Consider the following 26,411-nt stretch of genomic DNA (forward strand, 5'->3'; position numbering starts at 1 on the left):
GTTTAAAAATAGAAACCTCTAACGCGTTTCTCGCCAAGGGCACTTTATCAAAGAGTAATTTCAGTGGTCTTAATCCAACTCTTTATAGCCCTCACTCTCAAATGCACCACCCACCTGTGTCCAGGTAAAACATCCCCTGGAATACAAATCCTCGTGAATATGAAGACACGGAGGAGAGGTGGTGCACCCGAGAAGGGAGAGGAACAAAGACATAAAAACATATACAGACTAGTACAAAGACCAACATCCATAAACATAATAACATAAATAAATAAACACTGTGGAGAAATGTAAAACAGGCATTTGATACTATATAATGCAATAACCTTGAATCAAAAATAATAACTATCTAATAAATCAAATAAATGATAACACTTTAATTATATATCCATCTTACTTTGTATTAGCCCATAAATGATAAACATTAACTACTTGATCCATAGTCATAACCAAAATCATACATACTTAAAATAAGCACAACATAAAAAAGAATGTACAATGGTTGAAAAGCATAAGAACACTAGCATTAAAGTATATCAAATATTCACAGGCAAAAGAAAGTTCAATAGTAACAAATAACCTGACACAAGAAGGCAGCTGACACAAGAAGGAAGCTTACAGAAGAAGGAAGCTGACACAAGAAGGAAGCTGACACAAGAAGGAAGCTGACACAAGAAGGAAGCTGACACAAAGGAAGCTGACACAAGAAGAAAGTTGACACAAGAAGAAAGCTGACACAAGAAGGAAGCTTACACAAGAAGGAAGCTGACACAAGAAGGAAGCTGACACAAGAAGAAAGCTGACACAAGAAGGAAGCTGACACAAGAAGGAAGCTGACACAAGAAGGAAGCTGACACAAGAAGGAAGCTGACACAAGAAGGAAGCTGACACAAGAAGAAAGCTGACACAAGAAGGAAGCTGACACAAATTTTTCAAAGTCCAGCTTTTTTATCACCTGCCTTTAGCTGGCGAGCTCTGTTGAACGCAACTTTCGCGTACGATAAATTTGCGTAGCTTAGTGAATCCAGGAGAAGGGCAGAATTGAACGCAAACAAGCTGGATAAGCAAAGTTGGACTTTGAAAAAATTCCTGAAAAAAGCCAGTTTTAGAACGCAAAGTGCCTGTTTGGGTGGCTCTGTGAATCGCGTTCGGCGGAACATCACGTTCTAAGAGCACTTTGCGTTCTTAAAACGACTTATCACTGCTTAGTGCATAGCCCCCTTAATGTTTAAGTTACTCTGTTTGCTGCGCAAGGGTTTTTCTTAAAGTTTTTATTCATACCGTTATGGACATTGCCTGCTGACTTTCCAATCTGGAGAATCTCCTCCCCCTTAAACATTGGTGGAGACATGTTTGTCATGTCCTCTCTGTGCTCGGTGCGGGTCGCCCTGCAGTGTGTTGGAGGGTTCATCAGCAGATCCAAGTTCCAGCGGTGTTAGCCGGTCGTCTTCTCCGTTGCAGGAAACGTCATCTGATCTTCCTCTCCAGTGCAGTAAACACATGTTAGTGTTAAATGAAATGCGTAAAAGAACTGCTTTGATGTACGCCTAATACGCACCTTTTACATTGATTGGCACACAATATATGCACTTATTTCACCATGAGCGTTGTGCGCTGTTTTTCTTCTTTTTATTCTGGCAAGCCAGAAAACATACAAAATACACAGTAACCATATACACTCACCACCTGGGGACCTGGGGGGAATACTCTAGCCTCGACTAGCTGCAGGGGCCGGCTTCAGAAGACTTACCCTGTCCGCTTCACATCCCGGTTCCTCAAAGTGATATTCTCGATATAGCAACTTTGAAAACCATGCCACTCGAGTCTGTCAAACTCCAAAGTTTTTCTGTTACTCTGATCGGCAGAGCTCCTTACATAGGCCTCGGTGCCTATCTTTTCTATGGAGAAGGCGCCGCCACCAATCAGAGTACGGATCGAGATGGTGCAACCAATCCCAAGCCGTGGGTTCGTCCTGCGGCACCAATCAGAGGAGGGGGCAGGCTTAGGCCCTCAGGACTGCCCCGTGATGACGGAGCTGCTGGTGAGCGGGAAATTTAAACTGACCAATGGAAATCGAGCCTACAGGGCTCTGACCCAGCAATGGCTTCCCCTGGCCAGCCCCATACCGCCAGCTGGGTAGGCGCCACAGTGTCTGCAGGGAACAAAGGCTCGACCCCGCTGAGAGCCCATCCCCCAACCTGATCCTCCACCCTTCTTCACTCACCAGATGTCCCAACACCTAGCCACTCCCCCCAGCCTTTGCTTTGATCCAGCATTTCCATGCAAGCAGCTCGGCTAAGTGAGTTACTGAGTCTGCCAACACAGAAATGAATTCACAAAATCACATTTCTGGCTTGCTAGCTGGGGTGACATACAGCTACCGGGAGTAAAAGTGCGTTTAATATAATACATGTTTTACGTTCCCTGTTCCCCCAACATATACACAGATTTCCCCCTTCCAGATCACACAGTGATTATGCTCTGTTCTGAAAGGGGTTACAACACACAGAATGTACCGGCCATATGAGTCCACAGAAAGGCCATTTAAACACGGTTTTAGGGGTAGCCAGCCGGGCTTCACCTTTATTATGTGAGGCCAGCTACCACTACCGTCACCGTGTTTATGTGTTCCCCCCCCCCGTCAGCTGAATCCTTGTTTTTGTTCTCTCACAATTTTGTTTACTCCGTCTTTTTTTATTTTTCATCTGTTTTTATTTTTCATCTGTTTTTATTTTTCTGCTACCATACGTTTCCCCTGTTGGAGACTGTTTGATACCGACACTTTTACTTTATGCATTAATAAACCAGGATCACACTATGGGAGTTTGCGCTTCTTTTTTCCTGTTTTTGTATAATTATATAACCTGTATGTTAGGTAACTTTATTCATGGGCATTGTATTTGAGGCGCTCTTATAACAAGAACATATCTGAAGTGCATACAGATTAGCCTGTACTCTGTGCCCGCTGACGCCTCCTAGTGGTCAGAGGGGTTCGGACATGGGGCAGCAGGCATCGTTTTCTTTAGTTTGTAGCTGGGGAATATGGGTGGAGTCCCAATACATATCAATGCAGATACAGTACCTATTCTTTCACTTATATGAAATTGTCCAAGAGATTATCAGAGGGGCTGAAACTCATTAACTGCTAGAGATCCTCAGAAGACTGCCTGCATGCCAATCCACCAAACATAGGGGCAGATGGATTTCCTGAGGGACAGCAGTCCGTTATCCAACATCGCAAAGAAATGCAGTCCTCTATTTGACATTGATCTCCGAATACTCAGTCTCTTCATGGCTTGTACAGGCTCTGGGTCGAGATGTGGAGAAATGCATAGGGGCGTAATGCAGGTTCTGTTAGTTCCTATTGGAGTGGGCTGGGTCCGTGGGATTCTGGTGAGGAAACAGTAACACATCACACACTAAACCCACGTTCTTCTTTCTACCAATGTGACAGTACAGGAGCATTGGATAATTTTTAAGATTAAACAAGAAAATGAACCTTGAGTCTGCAGATACAGGGTAACACAGTTTAACACACACAGGGTAACACAGTGAGTCTGGCAAATATACCACAATACTAGATGTTATACTGTAGTTGCAGCGCCTCTGTTTCTCCCTGACACAAATTAGTGTCTGAAAGACTCAAAAGTTATCTTCTTTGTAACCTGTGGACTTTGGAGAACAACTCCAAGAACACCCCCAGTTATTGGATTCATTACACAATAATAAGCCTCAGAATCCACAAGTTAATTATATGCAAACAGCCCTAATTGTTCTCATTAGAATAGGATAAATGTCATGTTATCTTTGGATAACATTGCATATTTAATAGCATTATTCTATTAAAGCCCGAAATAGGCTTTTGAAGGGGGAGTAAGGGAAAGAAATATATAGTAGTGATCCCATTTACTTATATAATATTAACAACTTTATTTCCTATAACTAATTTCTCACCATGGGACCGAAAGTGCTTCACAATTAGAATATGGCATGCGGTGCGTATAATGTCTCAGACACATGCCCTGACATGGTGTGGTCACTGTTATCTCCCCATGTGGAAGTCCCTCTCCTCTCTATTTCAAGGTCGGGGTGCGAGTGATGCCAGAATTAGGTATGACCTAAATAGTGTTGTGTTATTTGCAGGTGTTAAACGTAACCGAGCACAGTGAATATGGGACGGATATTATTTATGCTTTGAATTTCACTTAGAATAACGGCCATTACCAATGACACCATGGTTCTTACGCAAGTAAAACCTGGTTACCGCCATGTTATTTGCTTTAGAGAACACGGTGTTACTTTTAACAGGCGTTAACTTACATTAATGTCACGTTAAATAGGCTAACAGACCTTAGCGAATCTTTCCTCTGATCCAACAATTTGAAGATTTTACAAGTAATTAGTAATTATTTCTGTTATCACAAATCATAGTAACACATTTGCCACAGACTCTAATGTCTCTGCTCCTTTCTGCAGACCTTTGCCAATCTCATAGGTCCCACATCAGTGAGATTGCAGGTCTCTGGATCATAATATTGTATTTTAATGGAAATGACCGACTTCTATAAGACTCCACAGAACTATGTGAGACCGCGAAAGCAAAACATCAGTGAGACTGACACCAAATTATTAATACAGAAAATCTTTAAGAGCTGATGTATGGTTTTTATTTTGGAAGTTTTATATACCTTGGTTGGTTTAAGTAAAGAAAGAAATAGGCAAAACATTATATTTGGGAAAACCAAATAGAAATTAATTTTGATGCTAAAATCTTGGCTTGTCACCCCACCTGTAGTGACTTCTATCACTCACCCGCTTACCTTAGGCGTTGCTTTATTAACACTGCTGTATAATAGACTGACACCTACTGCAGGCTGCTCTGTAGAATCAGGATTTTGCTCCCTCATCCTCATCCTCCTCACCCTGCTATGAAACACAGATTACCAGAGTATAAAGCACCAGGGCATAAGGAAGCTGCAATGGCTACAAACGTGAAACGCATCATATTTGCAATGCTTTGAGATTAAGATCATAAATCAACAGTTTGAATGATTCTGGACTAGCACCACAAAGTGAAACTTGTACCACTGCAGGACTGACACCCTACTTTTAATAACTATTTTATTTTTACCCCAAGACTTGTACATCAAAGACTAATTTATGATTATGTATTTTCACTGCAAGCAATCCAATACAACACTGCTGAGTACTGCAGTGTTAAAGTATATCTCTGTGTAATTATAATGACCAAAAGCCCCATCAGTCACCCTTGGTTAATAGGCCATTACAGTACAATACAAGGGTTGGGGTTGGTGTTTGCAGGAGAGAAGGGAATGGGGCAGGTTGGAGTTGGGGTTAGTTACCACAAGGATAGTGGCTAGGACCCCTGTGGTGGTGTTAAAGGTTAACCCATTGTTTACCATAGCAGGTTACTAGGCACTTAGGTAGCAAAGAGGGTATATACAGTAGTGTGGTTTAACCACAGGCATCAATGGTATTCATGTATTTTCTGTTATAGGGTCATGTAATAATTACCCTCTTCCATTTCATTGCGATGCAGTAATTAACTGCTTATTATCAGTTGCGTAAATTAACGCACCACAACTCAACTTAAAATATCACACCCGGTAACATTTTACTGCAATCTTGGTGTCGTAGGTCATAAAAATGCTGTTAAAGCAGCCGATACTTTATTTTACCAGGTGTTTTAGCAGAGTTTGATGACTTTAAGCTCCTGTATTGAGTCATCTCTCGTTTGGGAGCACATAATATGGTGACATCATTATATGTTCGTTTGAAACATGTTTAAAATATGTACAGTAACAGCCAAAGTCCTGAAATATCTCAAACAGAGGGTAGTTATATGTAACACAAAGAGCGGGAATAAATGGGGAAATGGAGGTCTGAGAAGATGTCAGGGAGATTTAACACTAATTTCATGTTTAACTTCACAAAAGAGGAAGTTGCGAAAAAAGGAAAGTGCGTTTCAGATATATACAGCAGCGCAGTGCGTGCCAGATATATACAGCAGCGCAGTGCGTGCCAGATATATACAGCAGCGCAGTGCGTGTCAGATATATGCAGCAGTGCAGTGCGTGTCAGATATATACAGTAGCGCAGTGCGTGTCAGATATATGCAGCAGTGCAGTGCGTGCCAGATATATACAGCAGCGCAGTGCGTGCCAGATATATACAGCAGCGCAGTGCGTGCCACATATATACAGCAGCGCAGTGCGTGCCAGATATATACTGCAGCGCAGTGTGTGCCAGATATATACAGCAGTGCAGTGTGTGCCAGATATATACAGCAGCGCAGTGTGTGCCAGATATATACAGCAGTGCAGTGTGTGCCAGATATATACAGCAGCGCAGTGCGTGTCAGATATATGCAGCAGTGCAGTGCGTGCCAGATATATACAGCAGCGCAGTGCGTGTCAGATATATACAGCAGTGCAGTGCGTGCCAGATATATACAGCAGCGCAGTGCGTGCCAGATATATACAGCAGCGCAGTGCGTGCCAGATATATACAGCAGCGCAGTGCGTGCCACATATATACAGCAGCGCAGTGCGTGCCAGATATATACTGCAGTGCAGTGTGTGCCAGATATATACAGCAGTGCAGTGTGTGCCAGATATATACAGCAGCGCAGTGTGTGCCAGATATATACAGCAGCGCAGTGCGTGCCAGATATATACAGCAGCGCAGTGCGTGCCAGATATATACAGCAGTGCAGTGCGTGCCAGATATATACAGCAGCGCAGTGTGTGCCAGATATATACAGCAGCGCAGTGCGTGCCAGATATATACAGCAGCACAGTGTGTGCCAGATATATACAGCAGCGCAGTGCATGCCAGATATATACAGCAGTGCAGTGCGTGCCAGATATATACAGCAGCGCAGTGCGTGCCAGATATATACAGCAGCGCAGTGCGTGCCAGATATATACAGCAGCGCAGTGCGTGCCAGATATATACAGCAGTGCAGTGCGTGCCAGATATATACAGCAGCGCAGTGTGTGCCAGATATATACAGCAGCGCAGTGCGTGCCAGATATATACAGCAGCGCAGTGCGTGCCAGGTATATACAGCAGCGCAGTGTGTGCCAGATATATACAGCAGCGTAGTGTGTGCCAGATATATACAGCAGCGCAGTGTGTGCCAGATATACAGCAGCGCAGTGCGTGCCAGATATATACAGCAGTGCAGTATGTGCCAGATATATACAGCAGCACAGTGTGTGCCAGATATATACAGCAGCGCAGTGTGTCCCAGATATATACAGCAGCGCAGTGCGTGCCAGATATATACAGCAGCGCAGTGTGTGCCAGATATATACAGCAGCGCAGTGTGTGCTAGATATATACAGCAGCGCAGTGTGTGCCAGATATGTACTGCAGCGCAGTGTGTGCCAGATATATACAGCAGCGCAGTGTGTGCCAGATATATACAGCAGCGCAGTGTGTCAGATATATAAAGCAGCGCAGTGAGTGCCAGATATATACAGCAGCGTAGTGTGTGCCAGATATATACAGCAGCGCAGTGTGTGCCAGATATATACAGCAGCGCAGTGCGTGCCAGATATATACAGCAGCGCAGTGCGTGTCAGATATATGCAGCAGTGCAGTGCGTGTCAGATATATACAGCAGCGCAGTGCGTGTCAGATATATGCAGCAGTGCAGTGCGTGCCAGATATATACAGCAGCGCAGTGCGTGCCAGATATATACAGCAGCGCAGTGCGTGCCACAAATATACAGCAGCGCAGTGCGTGCCAGATATATACTGCAGCGCAGTGTGTGCCAGATATATAAAGCAGTGCAGTGTGTGCCAGATATATACAGCAGCGCAGTGTGTGCCAGATATATACAGCAGTGCAGTGTGTGCCAGATATATACAGCAGCGCAGTGCGTGTCAGATATATGCAGCAGTGCAGTGCGTGCCAGATATATACAGCAGCGCAGTGCGTGTCAGATATATACAGCAGTGCAGTGCGTGCCAGATATACACAGCAGCGCAGTGCGTGCCAGATATATACAGCAGCGCAGTGCGTGCCACATATATACAGCAGCGCAGTGCATGCCAGATATATACTGCAGCGCAGTGTGTGCCAGATATATACAGCAGTGCAGTGTGTGCCAGATATATACAGCAGCGCAGTGTGTGCCAGATATATACAGCAGCACAGTGCGTGCCAGATATATACAGCAGCGCAGTGCGTGCCAGATATATACAGCAGTGCAGTGCGTGCCAGATATATACAGCAGCGCAGTGTGTGCCAGATATATACAGCAGCGCAGTGCGTGCCAGATATATACAGCAGCACAGTGTGTGCCAGATATATACAGCAGCGCAGTGCGTGCCAGATATATACAGCAGTGCAGTGCAGTGCGTGCCAGATATATACAGCAGCGCAGTGCGTGCCAGATATATACAGCAGCGCAGTGCGTGCCAGATATATACAGCAGCGCAGTGCGTGCCAGATATATACAGCAGTGCAGTGCGTGCCAGATATATACAGCAGCGCAGTGTGTGCCAGATATATACAGCAGCGCAGTGCGTGCCAGATATATACAGCAGCGCAGTGCGTGCCAGATATATACAGCAGCGCAGTGCGTGCCAGGTATATACAGCAGCGCAGTGTGTGCCAGATATATACAGCAGCGTAGTGTGTGCCAGATATATACAGCAGCGCAGTGCGTGCCAGATATACAGCAGCGCAGTGTGTGCCAGATATATACAGCAGCGCAGTGTGTCCCAGATATATACAGCAGCGCAGTGCGTGCCAGATATATACAGCAGCGCAGTGTGTGCCAGATATATACAGCAGCGCAGTATGTGCTAGATATATACAGCAGCGCAGTGTGTGCCAGATATGTACTGCAGCGCAGTGTGTGCCAGATATATACAGCAGCGCAGTGTGTGCCAGATATATACAGCAGCGCAGTGTGTCAGATATATAAAGCAGCGCAGTGAGTGCCAGATATATACAGCAGCGTAGTGTGTGCCAGATATATACAGCAGCGCAGTGCGTGCCAGATATATACAGCAGCGCAGTGTGTGCCAGATATATACAGCAGCGCAGTATGTGCTAGATATATACAGCAGCGCAGTGTGTGCCAGATATGTACTGCAGCGCAGTGTGTGCCAGATATATACAGCAGCGCAGTGTGTGCCAGATATATACAGCAGCGCAGTGTGTCAGATATATAAAGCAGCGCAGTGAGTGCCAGATATATACAGCAGCGTAGTGTGTGCCAGATATATACAGCAGCGCAGTGCGTGCCAGATATATACAGCAGCGCAGTGTGTGCCAGATATATACAGCAGCGCAGTATGTGCTAGATATATACAGCAGCGCAGTGTGTGCCAGATATGTACTGCAGCGCAGTGTGTGCCAGATATATACAGCAGTGCAGTGTGTGCCAGATATATACAGCAGCGCAGTGTGTCAGATATATAAAGCAGCGCAGTGAGTGCCAGATATATACAGCAGCGTAGTGTGTGCCAGATATATACAGCAGCGCAGTGTGTGCCAGATATATACAGCAGCGCAGTGTGTGCCAGATATATACAGCAGCGCAGTGTGTCAGATATATACAGCAGCGCAGTGTGTGCCAGATATATACAGCAGCGCAGTGTGTGCCAGATATATACTGCAGCACAGTGTGTGCCAGATATATACAGCAGCGCAGTGTGTGCCAGATATATACAGCAGCGCAGTGTGTGCCAGATATATACAGCAGCGCAGTGTGTGCCAGATATATACAGCAGCGCAGTGTGTGCCAGATATATACAGCAGCGCAGTGTGTGCCAGATATGTACAGCAGCGCAGTGTGTGCCAGATATATACAGCAGCGCAGTGTGTGCCAAATATATACAGCAGCGCAGTGTGTCAGATATATAAAGCAGCGCAGTGTGTGACAGATATATACTGCAGCGCAGTGTGTGCCAGATATATACAGCAGCGCAGTGTGTGCCAGATATATACAGCAGCGCAGTGTGTGCCAGATATATACAGCAGCGCAGTGTGTGCCAGATATATACAGCAGCGCAGTGCGTGCCAGATATATACAGCAGCGCAGTGCGTGCCAGATATATACAGCAGCGCAGCGTGTGCCAGATAAATACAGCAGCGCAGTGTGTGCCAGATATATACAGCAGCGCAGTGCGTGCCAGATATATACAGCAGCGCAGTATGTAATGGTCCCTCTGATAGTGAAGGGCTTATAACAGCAGTAAATAGCAAGCAGCAGCTTTCACATCACATTCCCAGTGCAGTGACCGGATTTACAAACATGTATTTCTTCCTATGTTTGAGTCAGACATTATTGGTCATATTTTCAAAGTGATGCTAAGCCATAAGGTTCCTTCGACCCCACTCCTTGCAATGCAAGGTGAGTTACGGTATTGCACTCATTATTAAATATGACCCTATATCCTATAGGGGCAATAAATCTGTGCCCTAAATACTCTGCAATCGCTGCCCTGACCCTGTTGGGCGTTGGAAATCGCAACTTTACACTGAGTGACTTAATTTGTTTGCCCCCCAGAGTAACATCTCAAAGAGCTATTCTAGCGGTGCAGAGATCATAACATGCAGATTATTGTATTACAATGATACGACCAGTTATGGTTTTACATAAGATGTTATCCTCCATGTGTACTGGCCACCAAAATCAGGTCAAATAGGTGGCTTATTTCCTGGATAATGACACCGCAACAAGTCAGTAAGAATCTGCCAAAGAGGATAGGAAATTACAGACTGTAACAGGGGACTTATCCCTGTTCACAAATATGCCTCTAATCCAGCAGTGTGGGGGTTAACTGCTGGTAGCAAATTAACTAACACCACCTGCCTGATTAGAGGTGGTAGAAAAAGCCTGCCTTTGAGACAGGAAGTGACTCCTTAGCTCTGAATGAGAGCTGACCTTTGGAGAGAACACACATCTCTGGAGCTGACCGGTCTTGAGCTCTGCCCAGCATAGCTGATTGCAAGACACCAAATAAGACTTCTAAACCTGGATGCTGATTTTCTGTGAATGCACGGGTGCGGTTTCAGGAGAGCAGAGAAGCTTACTCTACAGCAGCTAACAGATAAGACTTTCATTCTAAAGAGACTTCTTATATCTGCTTATGTCATGCTATGTGTTTGGGGCTGGGAGACCTGCTTAACTAGGAGTTGTGAATTGCATGGGATTTCACTAGAAATACTCCCAAGGGAATTAAACTTTGTTCCCCCCTCCCCCCCCCCTGTGTTTGGATGATTTCCTGATGAAAAGGAAAAGGCACAATAAAGCCTTATTATAATTTCACCTTATAAAAGCCTCCAATTGTGTACCTCTGTGAACGTCCGTCTACACAGACCAAGCCCCTAATGTTGCAGGGTTGACCTTTTCAGAGCCATAGCTGCAGATACCCACTCAATACTAGCCATTGTCATGTGGCACTATACATTCCAGGACAGTTATAGCCCTGAAGGTAATAATTACGATAACACTGCGGTTGATCACTATGCCATAATGGCTTCCAGGATCTTACTTTACAATTGTTAAACTTCTGGTTGTCCCAAAGCTTAAAAAAAAATAATCGAAGATGGTGGTGTATAAAATTATTGCAGGACAGTAATGAGATCATGTGATTGCATTTGAATTCTTACTTTGCGATGAACTTTGCTATGAGGATAATCCAAGTACAAATAATCATCCCACACGATCCCCCGATTATCGTATCCCGTATTGCATTGTTGATTGGTAGTATCTTCTCCGTGGCTAGATAAGGAAATACATCCAAGTTTGTAAATTCCTAGAATTGTTGTTAGTATTTTACCAAACAGAAGGTCTAAAATGTTAAATTCTCTTCTTGTTCGTAAATACATTTTAATTTTTTTGTTCTTAAACGCATACGGAAGCGATGCATGTTTAAGAATAACAGGGATTCTCCATGTTGATGCTATATGAGAAGAACAGATGTAGCCCCCCGTTACTCTAAACTCGCACACGTTAACATGAGTTTAAGCACCATAATTATCGTGGGTCCACTGAAACAAATCAAGCTGACGGTAACAAAATATTGTGATACTGAAACTTTTAACACGTTTGCAATTAGAATAACGCCACACCTGTTTAATATCACTAAATTACCCAGCAGTGTAGATGCTAAAGAAGCCAAGTCTGAAATGAAATAGAATATCCATATCCCACTCCCGCTGTTACCAAATGGTCCCTGAATGACACAGGCAATGACACTTCAAAAGAGGAGACATTTGGACAGCAGAGAGATGCAGGAAACTGAACATGGCAGCACACAGAGGGAAACCATCAAGTCAATTACATATAGTAGTGATGTATATTATTTTATTGATATCTACAGTATACCTTTCTTAATATATTAAACACATCCTGCGACAGGGTTTTCTTAATTGGGTTGTAGCCAGCCTTTAATGCAAAAAAATCCATACTACATCTTATTAGTAATGTTGTATTATAATGTATATAATGTCTACCCTGTTCACTCATGTAACTATGTATTTGTAACCAAGTATTATTTGTCATCATATCTCTGTGCCCAGGATATCCAGTACTTGAAAATGAGAGGTAACTCTCAATGTATTACTTGTTGGTAAAACATTTTTATAAATATGTAACAGGGTACTGTATGTCTTTTCTGCCTGTCTTTCCCCGTCCTGTTACCCCTGTTATGTAAGTCCTGTGAGCTGCAGGCAGTAATAGGTTAAATCCATGGGCTCTTGACCCCCCTCATGCTCCTCCTATGAGTGATAGAAGTAAGGTGGTGACTCATGGCCTGTGTACGCCTATCTGGGATAGGTATAGACCATGAGCCCGCCCCTTCTTGATCCTACTAGGAAGGAGTGGCCAATTTAGTTTAGTCCTGTTCCTGCTCTGGAAGAGAGAGGAATCAGAGAGTGGTCAGTCTCTCCTAGGCAGGATGAGTGTGCTCACCCTCAGCCTTTGGCTGGGGTAACATCAGATACAGTCATAGAGGCCATGTAAGACCAGGGGCCGTCACCATCCAGTGGTCTGGAACCTCTGAGACTCTGCATCGCTGTATGGAGATCTGCAGTGGATGCCTGATATACAATAAAGACCCTTGTTATGACACTTGTCTAAGTATCAGTCCTTGGGCAGGAGGGAGAAGTATGCAGTAGTGGGGTCTGATTTCTGGACACCCTGGAACCCACTATGGCTGGAGGCGCTGAACACCAAGAGAATGAACCTAAGCCTGTTCTAATCTCCATTACATCGGAGATCAGACTCGGCTCTCCTGACCCTAACAGGTATTGCACCACACACTAGGTGGCATAGGCTGGGTATCTTCCACTGTGGGGGGCGGGGGGGGGGGGTAACAGTGCTATAAATAAACTATTTTCCAATAATGTAATGTTATGTAAGTCTTGGCGTTACTCCTATCCAGACCCTGATATAGGGCTATTTCTAGAGTCGACAGTGAGGAAAGTGAAATAACACCATGAAATAATAACATTGTATTTAAATGATATCTCACTTTGGCGTTACACCCACCCAGACACTGTAAACGCCCTATATTAGGAGCAGGGCCGCCAACATAAATCGTGGGGCCCGGCACAAACATTTTAAGCAGGACCCCCGTGTCGGCGGTATTGCCCGCCGCCCCCCCCCCCCCATTTCACACCTCACGAGCCCCCTCTCATTCCCCCCCCTTCCCATGTATTTCTATCCCTTCCGTCTCACCCCATCTCACTATCCCGCCTCGCATGTATTTCTCTCCCCTGCTTCTCACTCTTACTCCCTCTTTTCCTCACTCACCCCCTCTATCCTCTCCCTCCGTCAATTACCCCACACTCACTCATTCCGTCCGTCCCCCACACAAGATATATACCAAAAAACTTCCTACCCCCAATGCACAAAACTACCCACCCCAAATACATTATAAAAAAATTCCCACCTGTGACAGGGCTGCTTGCACTTTTGTAGAAGTTAAAGGCATGTTTTGCTTTCTGGCATCAAGTGCATCACTTTATCTTTCTTTCTTTCTGTTTCTGTCTTTCTTTGCTGGGCCCAGCAATCTTTTTTTTTTTTTGTTACCTTTATCTAAACTTTACTAACCTTTAATGTGGTGTCCTGAGGTCAGTCAGTACAATGCAGCTGTGGTTCGTGTTAAACACAGTTTGATGTTACACAGCCATGGGCAGTCCCTGTTAAAAAGGAAAAGGGCGTTTCCTTCCTGCATACCATCCAGGGTGGATTATACCATGGTATGGAGGGGGAATTAAAGTAAGTGATACTGAATGTCATTTATTTTACAGAGTAAAGACATGCATGCATTGTTTTTAAAAGGTACTGTTTTTTTGGGGGCTTGCTATAGAAAATTGTATGTTGTGTGAAGTGTATTATGTTTGCTAATTGTGTAAGTTTTGGGAGACAACTCCTGTGTGTGGTATACTTAATTTGGTTTGGTCCAAATTAACCAGTAATAAAAGGGAGGGGGTTTCTTTCCCTGGGTTCTCTTTCTGCACTCCTTGTTGCTGCTATGTGATATGAGGTTGGTCTCTTTCTGCACGCCTTGTTGCTGTTATGTGATATGAGGATGTCTGTGGAACTTCAGTGAAAGGATGCAAAGTTTCTAATGCAGATATTGCTGGCTACTCTCTGAATGGAGACATCACGCTGGGGGAACTGGTTGTTGTACACCTGAATGTGGAATACCTAATAAACAGAAGGTTCAGAGAACAGCAAAAGCCTCTTCCATTCTTCCCAGGGTCTGATGCTGAGGATTCTTTAAACAAAGGCTGGGACGCAACCTTTCACACCCCCCCCAAGTATATACAACCTCCCCCCCCAAATGCATACAAAAAACCCACCTACCCAATACACAGTGGTTGACAAATCACCAAAAAATCTACTCGCCACACAAAAAAATCTACTCGCCACCTAGTACCAAACGTGTGCTGCTTGGGCCAATATTTACTCGCCCGGGGGTTAAATCCTCTCGCCCGGGGCGAGCAAATGTATAGGTTTGTCAAACACTGCCGGCAATACATATAAAATAACAATACATATATCCCCCCCATACATATATATGTGTGTATGTGTATGTGTATGTGTATGTGTATGTGTATGTATACAACTGTATGCTCATCTGCATGTCTTAGGCAGGTCTGCAACCCCGCCTTTCACCATTATCACCCAGCACACAGCACTTCCACTGCAGCAAGGGATTCTGGGGAATGACATGCAAATGAGCACACAGTGCCACTTTTTGCTTCAAAAACCATTTTTAACATGGTTCCCTATAGGCTTAAGCTTGCTGCATGGTCACAGCTTTGAGCACAGCCAGGGTTAAGGTGCATACCCAGAAAACCCACCCATAGACAGCTGTTTCGACCTTTATGGGTCTCATCAGTGTATATACACACACACACACACACACACACACACACACACACACACACACAGTAATATATATATATACTAGCTGAGAGACCCGGCGTTGCCCGGGATGTGAACCGTGAGAGCGGGGGGGTTAATGCTGGGGGCCTGTGTAGGAGCTCCGTGCAGTGGGCTGAGGTGAGGAGCAGGGGGGTTAATGCTGGGGGCCTGTGTAGGAGCTCCGTGCAGTGGTGTACGGCGAGGTGAGGAGCGGGGGGGTTAATGCTGGGGGCCTGTGTAGGAGCTCCGTGCAGTGGGCTGAGGTGAGGTGAGGAGCGGGGGGGTTAATGCTGGGGGCCTGTGTAGGAGCTCCATGCAGTGGGCTGAGGTGAGGAGCGGGGGGGTTAATGCTGGGGGCCTGTGTAGGAGCTCCGTGCAGTGGGCTGAGGTGAGGAGCAGGGGGGTTAATGGCGGGTTGCGGCCTGTGGAGGAGCTCCGTGCAGTGGGCTGAGGTGAGGTGAGAGCGGGGGGGTTAATGCTGGGGGCCTGTGGAGGAGGTCCGTGCAGTGGGCTGAGGTGAGGTGAGGAGCGGGGGGGTTAATACTGGGGGCCTGTGGAGGAGCTCCGTGCAGTGGGCTGAGGTGAGGAGCGGGGGGGTTAATGGCGGGTTGCGGCCTCTGTAGGAGTTCCGTGCAGAGGTGAGGAGCAGGGGGTTAATGCTGGGGGCCTGTGTAGGAGCTCCGTGCAGTGGTGTACGGCGAGGTGAGGAGCGGGGGGGGTTAATGCTGGGGGCCTGTGGAGGAACTCCGTGCAGTGGGCGTTGGCGAGGTGAGAACCGGGGGGGGGGGGGGTTAATGGTGTGTTGCGGCCTCCGGAGGAGATGAGCGGGGTGGGGGGGGAGTTAATGGTGTGTCAGTAGGCCTGGAGCAGACAGCGATGTGGGGTGGGGGTGGTGTTTTGAAGAGGCGGTGTGTGGATGTGATCGTGCGGTGTATGTTTGCAGTGGTGAAATAAATATTTATGGAGGAAAGAGTCTGTACCTGATTGGTAGCAGGTGTGCAGGGTTTTGTCTGTTGAGAGTTGTGAAGCGTGGTCCCAAAAAAGTTTCAAAAGTCTCAGAGGTGCAAATGTCTCAGAGCAGTGAGGGTTAGGTGCTGCGATTCCCAAAGCTCAGTGAGGGGTGGGAGAGTGTGTCAGTGGTGTAGCTCAGTGAGGGTTGTGGCAGTGGTGTTGGCCGCAGACCAATGAGAGGTGTGCGGGGGCGGGCATAGTGCGGGGGCGGGCATGGACGACCAATGAGAGGTGTGCGGGGGCGGGCATGGTGCGGGGGCGGGCATGGCCTGAGGCGGAGTGACAGGCCAAAGGTGCAATGCGATTGTCCCTAGGGACCGGACATCCAGACTTCCAGACATCCAGACAGGCATACAGTGCATACAATTATATATAGTAAGATATAGATATATATATATACACACCCACACCACATAGAAAAACATACATATACAAAATACCTGTCACGCTGTGCTCACCACAAACAGGACGGAAGACTGCGGGGCTGAGGTGGGGATAGAAAGACACCGACCCACAACCACGCAGTCCTGTCCGGAATGCGTAGTCCAAGTCGTACAGCGTCGTAGGGTTGGAGAGGTCAGGGTAGTCAGGGTACTTGCCGTGTTCCGGGGTTGGAGAGTAGAGGATGGTAGATTTCCGTAGCCAAGGTCCAGGGTAATAGAAGGTAGAATGGTCGAGGGTGAAGCCGGGGTCAAAGCGCTGGAGAGTGTAGGAATCCAAAGAACAGCCAGGCTCAGGACAGGAGAGAACAGACAGGTCAGACCAAGCAAAGTTCAAGTCAACTAAACAGCAGCGGTGAGCACAATGCATAAACAGGAGTTTATGCTCAGCAAGGAATGCCAGACAGAAGCAGGTATACCTATATATGTGGGAAGGATCCAATTACCTTGCAGGGGTGTGATCCGGTCCTCCAATGGTGTCCGGGAGGCAGTAATCTGAAACAGCCTGCAGGTCAGGCTTTCCTGGTGACTGCCTTGGTTGCCGAGCAACCCGCGCGCGTGCGCGATGCGCGTCGTGGAGTGCTGACGTCACGCGGGCGTGCGGCTGAGTTCCCTCCCTGTGGGAGGCGCCGGCAGCTCCTTTCCGAGCGTGCGTGTACCGCCCTGGCCGTGCGTGGGCGCATGGGTCCGCCGTGTGACGCGTCAGCGGGGCGGTCTCTGACCGGAGTTGCGGCAGATGTGACAGTATCTCCCCCTTGAGGGGAGACCTCCGGGCGACCCAGGGATGGTTTTTCAGGGTACCTTCGGTGGAAGGCATAAATGAGACGGTTGGCATGTACCTGACAATGAGGGATCCACTCTCTCTCTTCCGGGCCATAGCCTCTCCAGTGTACGAGATATTGTAATCCTCCTCTAGACATTCTAGAGTTGAGGATGGTCTGTACCTCGTATTCTTGTTGACCCTCTACCAGTATGGTTTGCGGAGGTTTAGGTTGTCCTTTGGAGGATGAGTCTTGTAGACATAGTTTTAGAAGGGAGGAGTGAAAAACAGAGGGAATTCTCATAGATTTAGGCAGTTCTAGCCGGTAGGCTACTGGGTTGATCCTTTTAGTGATGCGGAAAGGACCAATAAAGCGCTGTGCCAGTTTGGGTGAGGTTACCTTTAAACAAATGTTTTTGGTGGATAACCAGACCCTTTGTCCTACAGAGTACCCTGGGACCTCCCTTCGGTGACGGTCCTCTTGTCTCTTCTGTAGTTAACCAGCGTGCTGTAGGTTAAGATGGATTTTCTGCCATAAGTCTTGTAAGTGGAGGATCTTGTCCTCTGCGGCCGGGACTCCAGACTTCGAGATAAGAGAAGGGAGTGCAGAAGGATGGAAGCCATAGTTGACCATGAATGGTGACTGTTGAGATGATTCATTCCGAAGATTGTTATGGGAGAATTCTGCCCACGGGAGAAGTTCCGCCCAGTCGTCTTGAGTATCAGCAACAAAACACCTTAAAAATTGTTCCAGAGACTGATTGGTGCGTTCCGTTTGCCCATTGGTCTGGGGGTGATAGCCTGACAAAGTGTAGTGTGACGTCCAGACTCTTACAAAACGCCCTCCAGAACCGGGAGATGAATTGGGATCCTCTGTCAGATACTATGACCAGGGGAGTCCCATGTAACCTGAAGATTTCCCTGATGAAAACGTCGGACAACATCGGTGCGGTGGGTAGACCTTTCATAGGGATGAAGTGTGCCTGTTTTGAAAACCTGTCCACCACTACAAGTATGGTGTCCATGCCTCTAGATTTAGGCAACTCAACAATAAAGTCCATAGATATGTGTGTCCATGGACGTTCCGGGATAGGTAATGGTTGAAGGAGACCCGCAGGTCTGTTGTGTGGCGTCTTGTTCCGTGCACAAGTAGAGCATGTAGCTACAAAAGTTTGTATGTCTCTCCGCATGTTGCGCCACCAGAACATGCGTTCGATGAGCTCAGTAGTTCTTTTGGTGCCAGGATGACCAGCTGTCTTGGATGAATGCCCCCACTCCATGACTCTCCTCTGGTAAAGAAGTGGGGTGAACAAACGATCCTCCGGAACATTGAGTCCTGCTGGGATGTTGTTCTGAGCCTTGGTAATATCAGACAAGGCACTGAAAGTATTGGCTGCCACAATGCAAGTGGATGGAAGACTGGTCTCCTGCTGTTCCACCTTGTTATCTTCTACCAGGAACTGTCGAGACAAGGCGTTGGCTTTAAGGTTCTTAGAGCCTGGGATATATGAAATAAGGAAATTGAAGCGCGTAAAGAATAAGGACCATCTTGCCTGGCGAGACCCGAGTCGCCGTGCTCCCTCAATGTATAGTAGGTTTTTATGGTCTGTTAATATCGTGACTGGCGTTTCCGTGCCCTCCAGTAGGTGTCTCCACTCCTCTAAGGCCAGTTTGATCGTGAGGAGCTCACGGTTACCCACGTCATAATTCCTTTGGGCGGAGGAATTTTTTTTTGAAAATACGCACAGGGGTGAAGTGGAGCTTGAGGGTTCTTTCTCCTACATCGGAGGTGTCAACCTCTAAGGAAAAGGATAATGAAGGGTCTGGGTGTACTAAGATGGGTGCTGAGGCGAATGCCGTTTTTATCCTCTCGAAGGCCTGGAGGGCTTCGTCAGACCAATTCGTAGGGTCAGCTCCTTTCTGAGTGAGCGCCGTGATGGGTGCTAGTACCGATGAGAATCCTTGAATGAACCTCCGGTAATAGTTGGCGAAGCCGAGGAACCTTTGGATAGCCTTGAGGGAGAGAGGACAGGGCCATTCGAGTACAGCTTTGACCTTGGTAGGGTCCATAGCGAGACCGGTGTCCGATATGATGTACAGTAGCCGAGAAAGGAGGTAGATATTTGGTGGAAATGGCATTTCTCGAGCTTGGCAAACAAGTGGTTCTCTCAAGCGCCGCAAAACTTGTTTGACGTGAGTAGTATGTTCAGGCATGGATCTGGAAAAAATTAGTATATCGTCCAGGTATACTATCACATGACGGTCCAGAAGGTCTCTAAAGATGTCATTGACAAAGTTTTGGAAGACCGCAGGGGCGTTACACAACCCAAACGGCATGACCCGGTACTCGTAGTGCCCGTCGCGAGTATTGAATGCTGTCTTCCATTCGTCTCCTTGTCTGATTCTAACCAGATTATAGGCGCCTCTGAGATCCAGTGTGGTGAAGATCCTAGCTCCTTGGAGTTTGTCAAATAATTCTGCTATCAACGGAAGGGGGTAGCGGTTCTTTATGGTGAGTTTGTTGAGACCGCGATAGTCTATGCAGGGTCTGAGGGTTCCGTCCTTTTTTTTTTGACGAAGAAAAAACCTGCCCCAGCAGGTGATGAGGATTTTTGAATGAACCCCCTCTGGAGATTCTCCTGGATATATTGTCTCATAGCCTGGGTCTCAGGTATAGATAATGGGTATGATCCTCTCGGGGGAATGGTGCCGGGTAGAAGATCGATTGGGCAATCGTACGCACGATGTGGCGGAAGTTGCTCTGCCTGGCGTTTGTCAAAGACATCGCGAAACTCTTCATATATCCCCGGCAGCTGTATCCTGTCAGGATCCGTGATCTCCAGACCTGCCACTGCCTTAGGAGCAGACATGCAATGTTCCAAGCAATAGGAACTCCAACGTAGAGGTGTGGACTCTGTCCAGTCAACAACTGGATTGTGGATCCGGAGCCACGGGAGTCCCAGAATAACGTCCGTGGAGGGAGTGTGGATAATATCCAGTGTTATGGTCTCGGAGTGGAAGTCACCGGTCGAGATCTTAAGGGGCACAGTTTGCAAGGAAATGAACGCGGGCTGCAAGGGTCGTCCGTCGATGGCTTCAAGAGCTACCGGTCGATCTTTGGGTACCAACGGTATCTTATTCTTGATTGCGAACTCTTGGTCAACGAAGTTTCCCCCTGACCCAGAATCCAGAAAGGCCCGTGTCTGTACTGTGAAGGTCTCACCGAATATGGAGATAGGTAGGTAAATCCTAGTAGAGGGTTGAGGAGGAGGAAAGGTTGCAGTGCCCAGCGTGATCCTCCTTATACTCACTGGGCTTTGGCGTTTCCCGGTTTAAGCGGACAGTTGATCACCAGGTGTCCGTTATTGCCACAGTAGAGGCACAGCCCCGCTCGTCTTCTCCGTTGCCTCCCGATAGGTGAAAGACTAGTCCCTCCCAGCTGCATTGGTTCGTCTAGAACGGGAGTTGTGGAGAGTAAAGGGCCTATGGTGGAAAAGGAGGACGATTGTATACCTCGAGGGTGTTTGTTTCTCTCCATCTTTCTCTCTTGGAGACGCTGATCCATACGGATGCACAGGTTTATCAGATTTTCCAATCCAGCGGGGCGATCAAGAGAGGCCAGTTCGTCCTTCAGACGTTCGGACAGACCCTGCCAGAAGACTGCAGATAGGGCCTCATCGTTCCAGCCGGTCTCCGTAGCCACCGTCCGAAAATCCAGGGCATAACAAGCCACAGTACGGTCTCCCTGGGAAATATTAAGCAGAGTAGATGCGGCGGTAACCTTACGCCCTGGGGTGTCAAACACCCTTCTGAACTCGGCGATGAAGATGGCGAGGTTCGAAGTCATATCAGGGCATTGCTCCCAGATAGGAGATGCCCAGGCTAGAGCGGCGTCAGTCAGCAAGGAGAGTATGTACGCGACCTTTGATCGTGAAGAAGGGAAGTGAGAGGGAAGCAGTTCAAACTGTATGGAGCACTGGTTCAGAAACCCCCGACAACCGTTGGGATCCCCTGCATACCGGTTGGGCGTTGGTAGTCTTGGCTCAGAGGTATGCGTCGTGAGAGCGGGAGTGGTTGCAAGTGGGGCGGTGTTGGTTGTATATAAGGTCAGGCATCTAACTTGCTCAGTAAGGGTATCCACGTCTTGTTTAAGTTGGGAGACTAGTTGTTCCTTAAGTGTGAACGATCCGGTAAGTTGCCGGAAGCATTCCTCATGTGTGTCTAGGCGTCGGGCCACCTCAGCGGCGTCCATGTTTGTTGGGCTGAGCATATTGTCACGCTGCGCTCACCACAAACAGGACGGAAGACCGCAGGGCTGAGGTGGGGATAGAAAGACACCGACCCACAACCACGCAGTCCTGTCCGGAATGCGTAGTCCAAGTCGTACAGCGTCGTAGGGTTGGAGAGGTCAGGGTAGTCAGGGTACTTGCCGTGTTCCGGGGTTGGAGAGTAGAGGATGGTAGATTTCCGTAGCCAAGGTCCAGGGTAATAGAAGGTAGAATGGTCGAGGGCAAGCCGGGGTCAAAGCGCTGGAGAGTGTAGGAATCCAAAGAACAGCCAGGCTCAGGACAGGAGAGAACAGACAGGTCAGACCAAGCAAAGTTCAAGTTAACTAAACAGCAGCGGTGAGCACAATGCATAAACAGGAGTTTATGCTCAGCAAGGAATGCCAGACAGGAGCAGGTATATATGTGGGAAGGATCCAATTACCTTGCAGGGGTGTGATCCGGTCCTCCAATGGTGTCCGGGAGGCAGTAATCTGAAACAGCCTGCAGGTCAGGCTTTCCTGGTGATTGCCTTGGTTGCCGAGCAACCCGCGCGCGTGCGCGATGCGCGTCGCGGAGTGCTGACGTCACGCGGGCGTGCGGCTGAGTTCCCTCCCTATGGGAGGTGCCGGCAGCTCCTTTCCGAGCGTGCGTGTACCGCCCTGGCCGTGCGTGGGCGCATGGGTCCGTCGTGTGACGCGTCAGCGGGGCGGTCTCTGACCGGAGTTGCGGCAGATGTGACAATACCATAACCCCCCCCCCCCAATACATATATAAAAATACCCTAACCCCCCCCCCCCCCAATACATATATAAAAATACCCCAACCCGCATGAGAGCGGATCTCTACCTTCTTTGTGAATAATAGCTAAATTTGCAGCGGTGATAGTTTCGGGTATCGGTTTTCCCTCCAAAAAGGAGTTGAACATCTCAAGCAAGTAGGGGCAGAGAGTCGGCATGAATGTTTTGTAATAAACATTGGAAAATCTGTCTGGGCCTGGTGTTTTTGATAATTTAAGGGAACCGACGGCCTCCAACAACTCCTCCTGGGAGATTTTTTTGTTTAAACTCTCCAGCTCCTCTTCAGATAGGGATGGAAGCTTACACTGCTCAAGGAATTGCGAAATAACCCGGAACCCGTCAGATCACAACCTGGGGGATGGAGATTGTACAGCTCAGAGTAGAAATCTGCAAATTCCTGGGCTATTTCTTTTTCCGCAAATGAGACCTGGCCGTTTTTAGTGCGAATTCTAGTAATCTGAGACATTACCCGGATTCCTCTGAGTTTTGACGCCAAAAGCCTGTCTGCCTTATTACCCCTGTCATAGAATTTCTGATTGGTCCACCTCAGTGCTCTCTCTAACTTTTCCAACCTTAAGATCTTATCAGTTAATTCTTTCTGTACCTTGTGTTTCTGTTTTTTCTTATAAGAGGCAATTGATAATAAATCTTAAAATATTTCCTCGACAATCTCCCTACTCAATACCGATCTTAAAATCTATAGCAAGATCTTATTTATTTATTTATAAAATATTTTACCAGGAAGTAATACATTGAGAGTTACCTCTCGTTTTCAAGTATGTCCTGGGCACAGAGTTAAGACAAATAATACATGGTTACAAATACAGTTACATAAATGAACAGGGTATACATTATATACAAGACATTGCATGCACAGTTAAAGAAAATATATGTTATGGGCGTATGTAACAGTTACAGACCAGATTAAAATGTGAGACAGCCTTAGATTTGAAAGAACTTAAACTGGTGGTGGATGTAAGAGTCTCTGGGAGGTTGTTCCAGTTTTGGGGTGCACGGTAAGAGAAGGAGGAATGGCCGGATACTTTGTTGAGCCTTGGGACCATGAACAGTCTTTTGGAGTCAGATCTCAGGTGATAGGTGCTGCATGTGGTAGAGGTGAGGAGCTTGTTCAGGTAGCTGGGTAGCTTGCCCATAAAGAATTTAAAGGCAAGACAGGAAAGGTGAACTTTGCGCCTAGACTCTAGTGTTGACCAATCTAGTTCTTTGAGCATTTCGCAGTGATGTGTGTTGTAGTTGCATTGGAGAACAAAACGACAAATTGATTTGTAGAGGGTGTCAAGTTTGCTAAGGTGGATTTGAGGTGCCGAGCCATATACTATGTCTCCATAGTCAATAATTGGCATTAGCATCTGCTGTGCGATACGCTTTCTGACCAGGAGACTTAGGGAGGATTTGTTCCTGTAAAGTACCCCTAGTTTGGCATAGGTCTTGGTTGTCAGGGTATCAATGTGCATTCCGAATGTTAAGTGAGAGTCAAACCATAAGCCCAGGTATTTAAAACTAGTGACAGGGGCTAGGGTGGTGTTAGTGTTGGTTCTAATATGGAGCTCAGTCGCTGGAAGCTTTAAGAATTTAGTCTTGGTCCCAAATACCATTGTTAAAGTCTTGTCAGTGTTTATAAACAGTTTGTTTTGGGAAATCCAGTTTTTGAGTCTCAAAAAGTCAGACTGAAGTATGTGTTGAAGGTCAGAGAGGCTATGGCTGTGTGCATATAGGATTGTGTCATCTGCATACATGTGTATTGAGGCTTCCTTACAAGCTGTGGGAAGATCATTAATTAATCTTAGCAACCAGGCTCAATCCAATTCTCCCCAGGCTAATCCACATAGATCAAGTAGGCTTTGTGTCAGGCAGACAAGCCTCCGACAATACCCGCAAAATTGTGGACCTTATCGACCAAGTGCATCTCACTAGAACCAAGGCAATGATTCTGAGTCTCGACACGGAAAAAGCGTTCGACAGAATCAAATGGTCTTTTTTAGACCAAACAATGCTGAGGTTTGACTTTGGCGGCCCATTCCTGGAGGGGGTCAGAGCCCTTTACCAAAACCCTACGGCATATGTCAAGCTCCCGGGTGGTTCACTAGACCCAATTATCATCAGGAATGGCACCAGACAGGGGTGTCCCTTATCCCCTCTGTTATTCGCCCTCTCAATTGAGCCACTGGCGGCTAAAATTAGAGAAGAAAAAAGTATAAAAGGAATTCGTATTGGCAAAATGGAGTACAAAATCTCTCTGTTCGCAGATGATGTGATATTGACCCTCATGAGCCCCCATATCTCCCTCCCTAACCTCCAAAGACTGCTGGACCAATTTGGCTCGGTCTCTGACTATAAAGTTAATATGGATAAGTCAGAGGCCCTTAACCTATCCCTCCCAGACCCGACGTGGAAATTCCTACAGTTAAACTATAAGTATAAATGGAGTACCTCACACATCAAATATTTAGGGATTAAAATCTCAAATTCCTATATAACCCTATATCAGCACAATTACCCTCCCCTATTTGACCAGATCACAAAAGATTTGGACACATGGAAAAAGCTCCAACTCTCCTTGTTTGGAAGAATAGTTTCAATCAAAATGAATATCCTCCCGAGGCTACTTTACTTTTTCCAAACCCTCTCTATAGCGGTTCAAATGGCAGCCCTAAAGAATATTCAGTCGCATTTATTCAAATTTATCTAGAAGGACAAGAGACAGAGGGTCTCAAGATCAGTGATGTTGTCCTCAAAAGCGAGGGGGGGGCTGGGGGTTCCTGATGTGATAAAATATTACCTAGCAGCTCAGTTGAGACAGGCTGTGGCTTGGAACTATGACCCGGCCTCATCCTGCTGGCTGTCAATAGAGTCCCAATATGCAACCCATCTCCCTCTCCAGGTATCTCTGTGGTCTTCGGGGGGGTAGAGAGGGAGGTACGTGAAAATTCGATCTGGGGGCAATGAGATGCACGTGGGGCGTTTGGCTTAAAAGCAAAGGGAAGTATGGTCATGTGTACTTTGGGAAATTTGTAAGTACAAATTTCTCTGGATTCTACTAAGAACTCACTGAATATCCAGTTTTTTGAAAGGCATATTTGCACTATTTTGCTTGTGTTTTTCTCTCCACATATATATCTGCGCTCTCCACAAACATCCTGGATACCTGACACTTTTGGATTTAGGAAAAGCAATCTACATGAAGGGTTGAAGCTGCACCTTATTTTATATATTTATTCACTATATCACATATTCATCTTAAGAGTTTGAATTTTCACTATTATTTAAGTACTTATAAGTCACTTATTTACCATTTAGTAATAATTTTAAGCGCCAATAGATAACTTTTTTGTTTGTATATTCTATCTTGCCCCTGATTGCAGCACCTTGAGCCAGGCTAGAGCGAGGGTTTACATTTCCTCTCCCCCTACCCCCCTTTCCCTCAAGTTATAGATCTTATATGCTCCATGATGCGTATTTTTAAAGAACATGTAGTTCTACCAATATAACTTTACCGCATCCACAATTTAGAGAATAGACTACATAATTGGTATTGCATGTTATAAGCTTTTGATATTTAAACCATCTCTGTTTTTCTTTGAATAAATAGTTTTTTTTTAGATTTTAAAAAAGCCTGGGGGAAGTGAAAAACCTCTTGTTATGACAGGAAAAGTTGTGTATAAACTGGGTGACAGGTGAGTTGTCAA

At 46.5% G+C, this 26,411-nt stretch overlaps 1 protein-coding gene across 8 annotated transcripts in view; it reads right to left on the reverse strand.

Moving 5' to 3' along the window:
• The window catches only part of LOC142497909 (sialic acid-binding Ig-like lectin 16), a 242,733-nt gene continuing 216,322 nt past the window's right edge, over positions 1-26,411 (reverse strand). For 4 of the 8 annotated variants that reach the window (XM_075606330.1, XM_075606331.1, XM_075606329.1 and 1 more), the window contains 2 exons: positions 11,660-11,771; positions 1-3,390 (listed from right to left, as the gene is read on the reverse strand). In XM_075606330.1, coding sequence (XP_075462445.1) covers positions 3,156-3,390; positions 11,660-11,771 — 347 coding nt within the window. In that variant the 3' untranslated portion in view covers positions 1-3,155. Of the gene's footprint in view, positions 3,391-4,820; positions 4,927-11,659; positions 11,772-14,105; positions 14,195-26,411 lie in introns of those variants that run through there. The other 4 variants (XM_075606334.1, XM_075606333.1, XR_012802350.1 and 1 more) reach the window with 4 other exon arrangements.

The sequence above is a fragment of the Ascaphus truei genome, chromosome 6, assembly GCF_040206685.1.
Source record: "Ascaphus truei isolate aAscTru1 chromosome 6, aAscTru1.hap1, whole genome shotgun sequence".
In the NCBI taxonomy this organism is placed as follows: domain Eukaryota; kingdom Metazoa; phylum Chordata; class Amphibia; order Anura; family Ascaphidae; genus Ascaphus; species Ascaphus truei.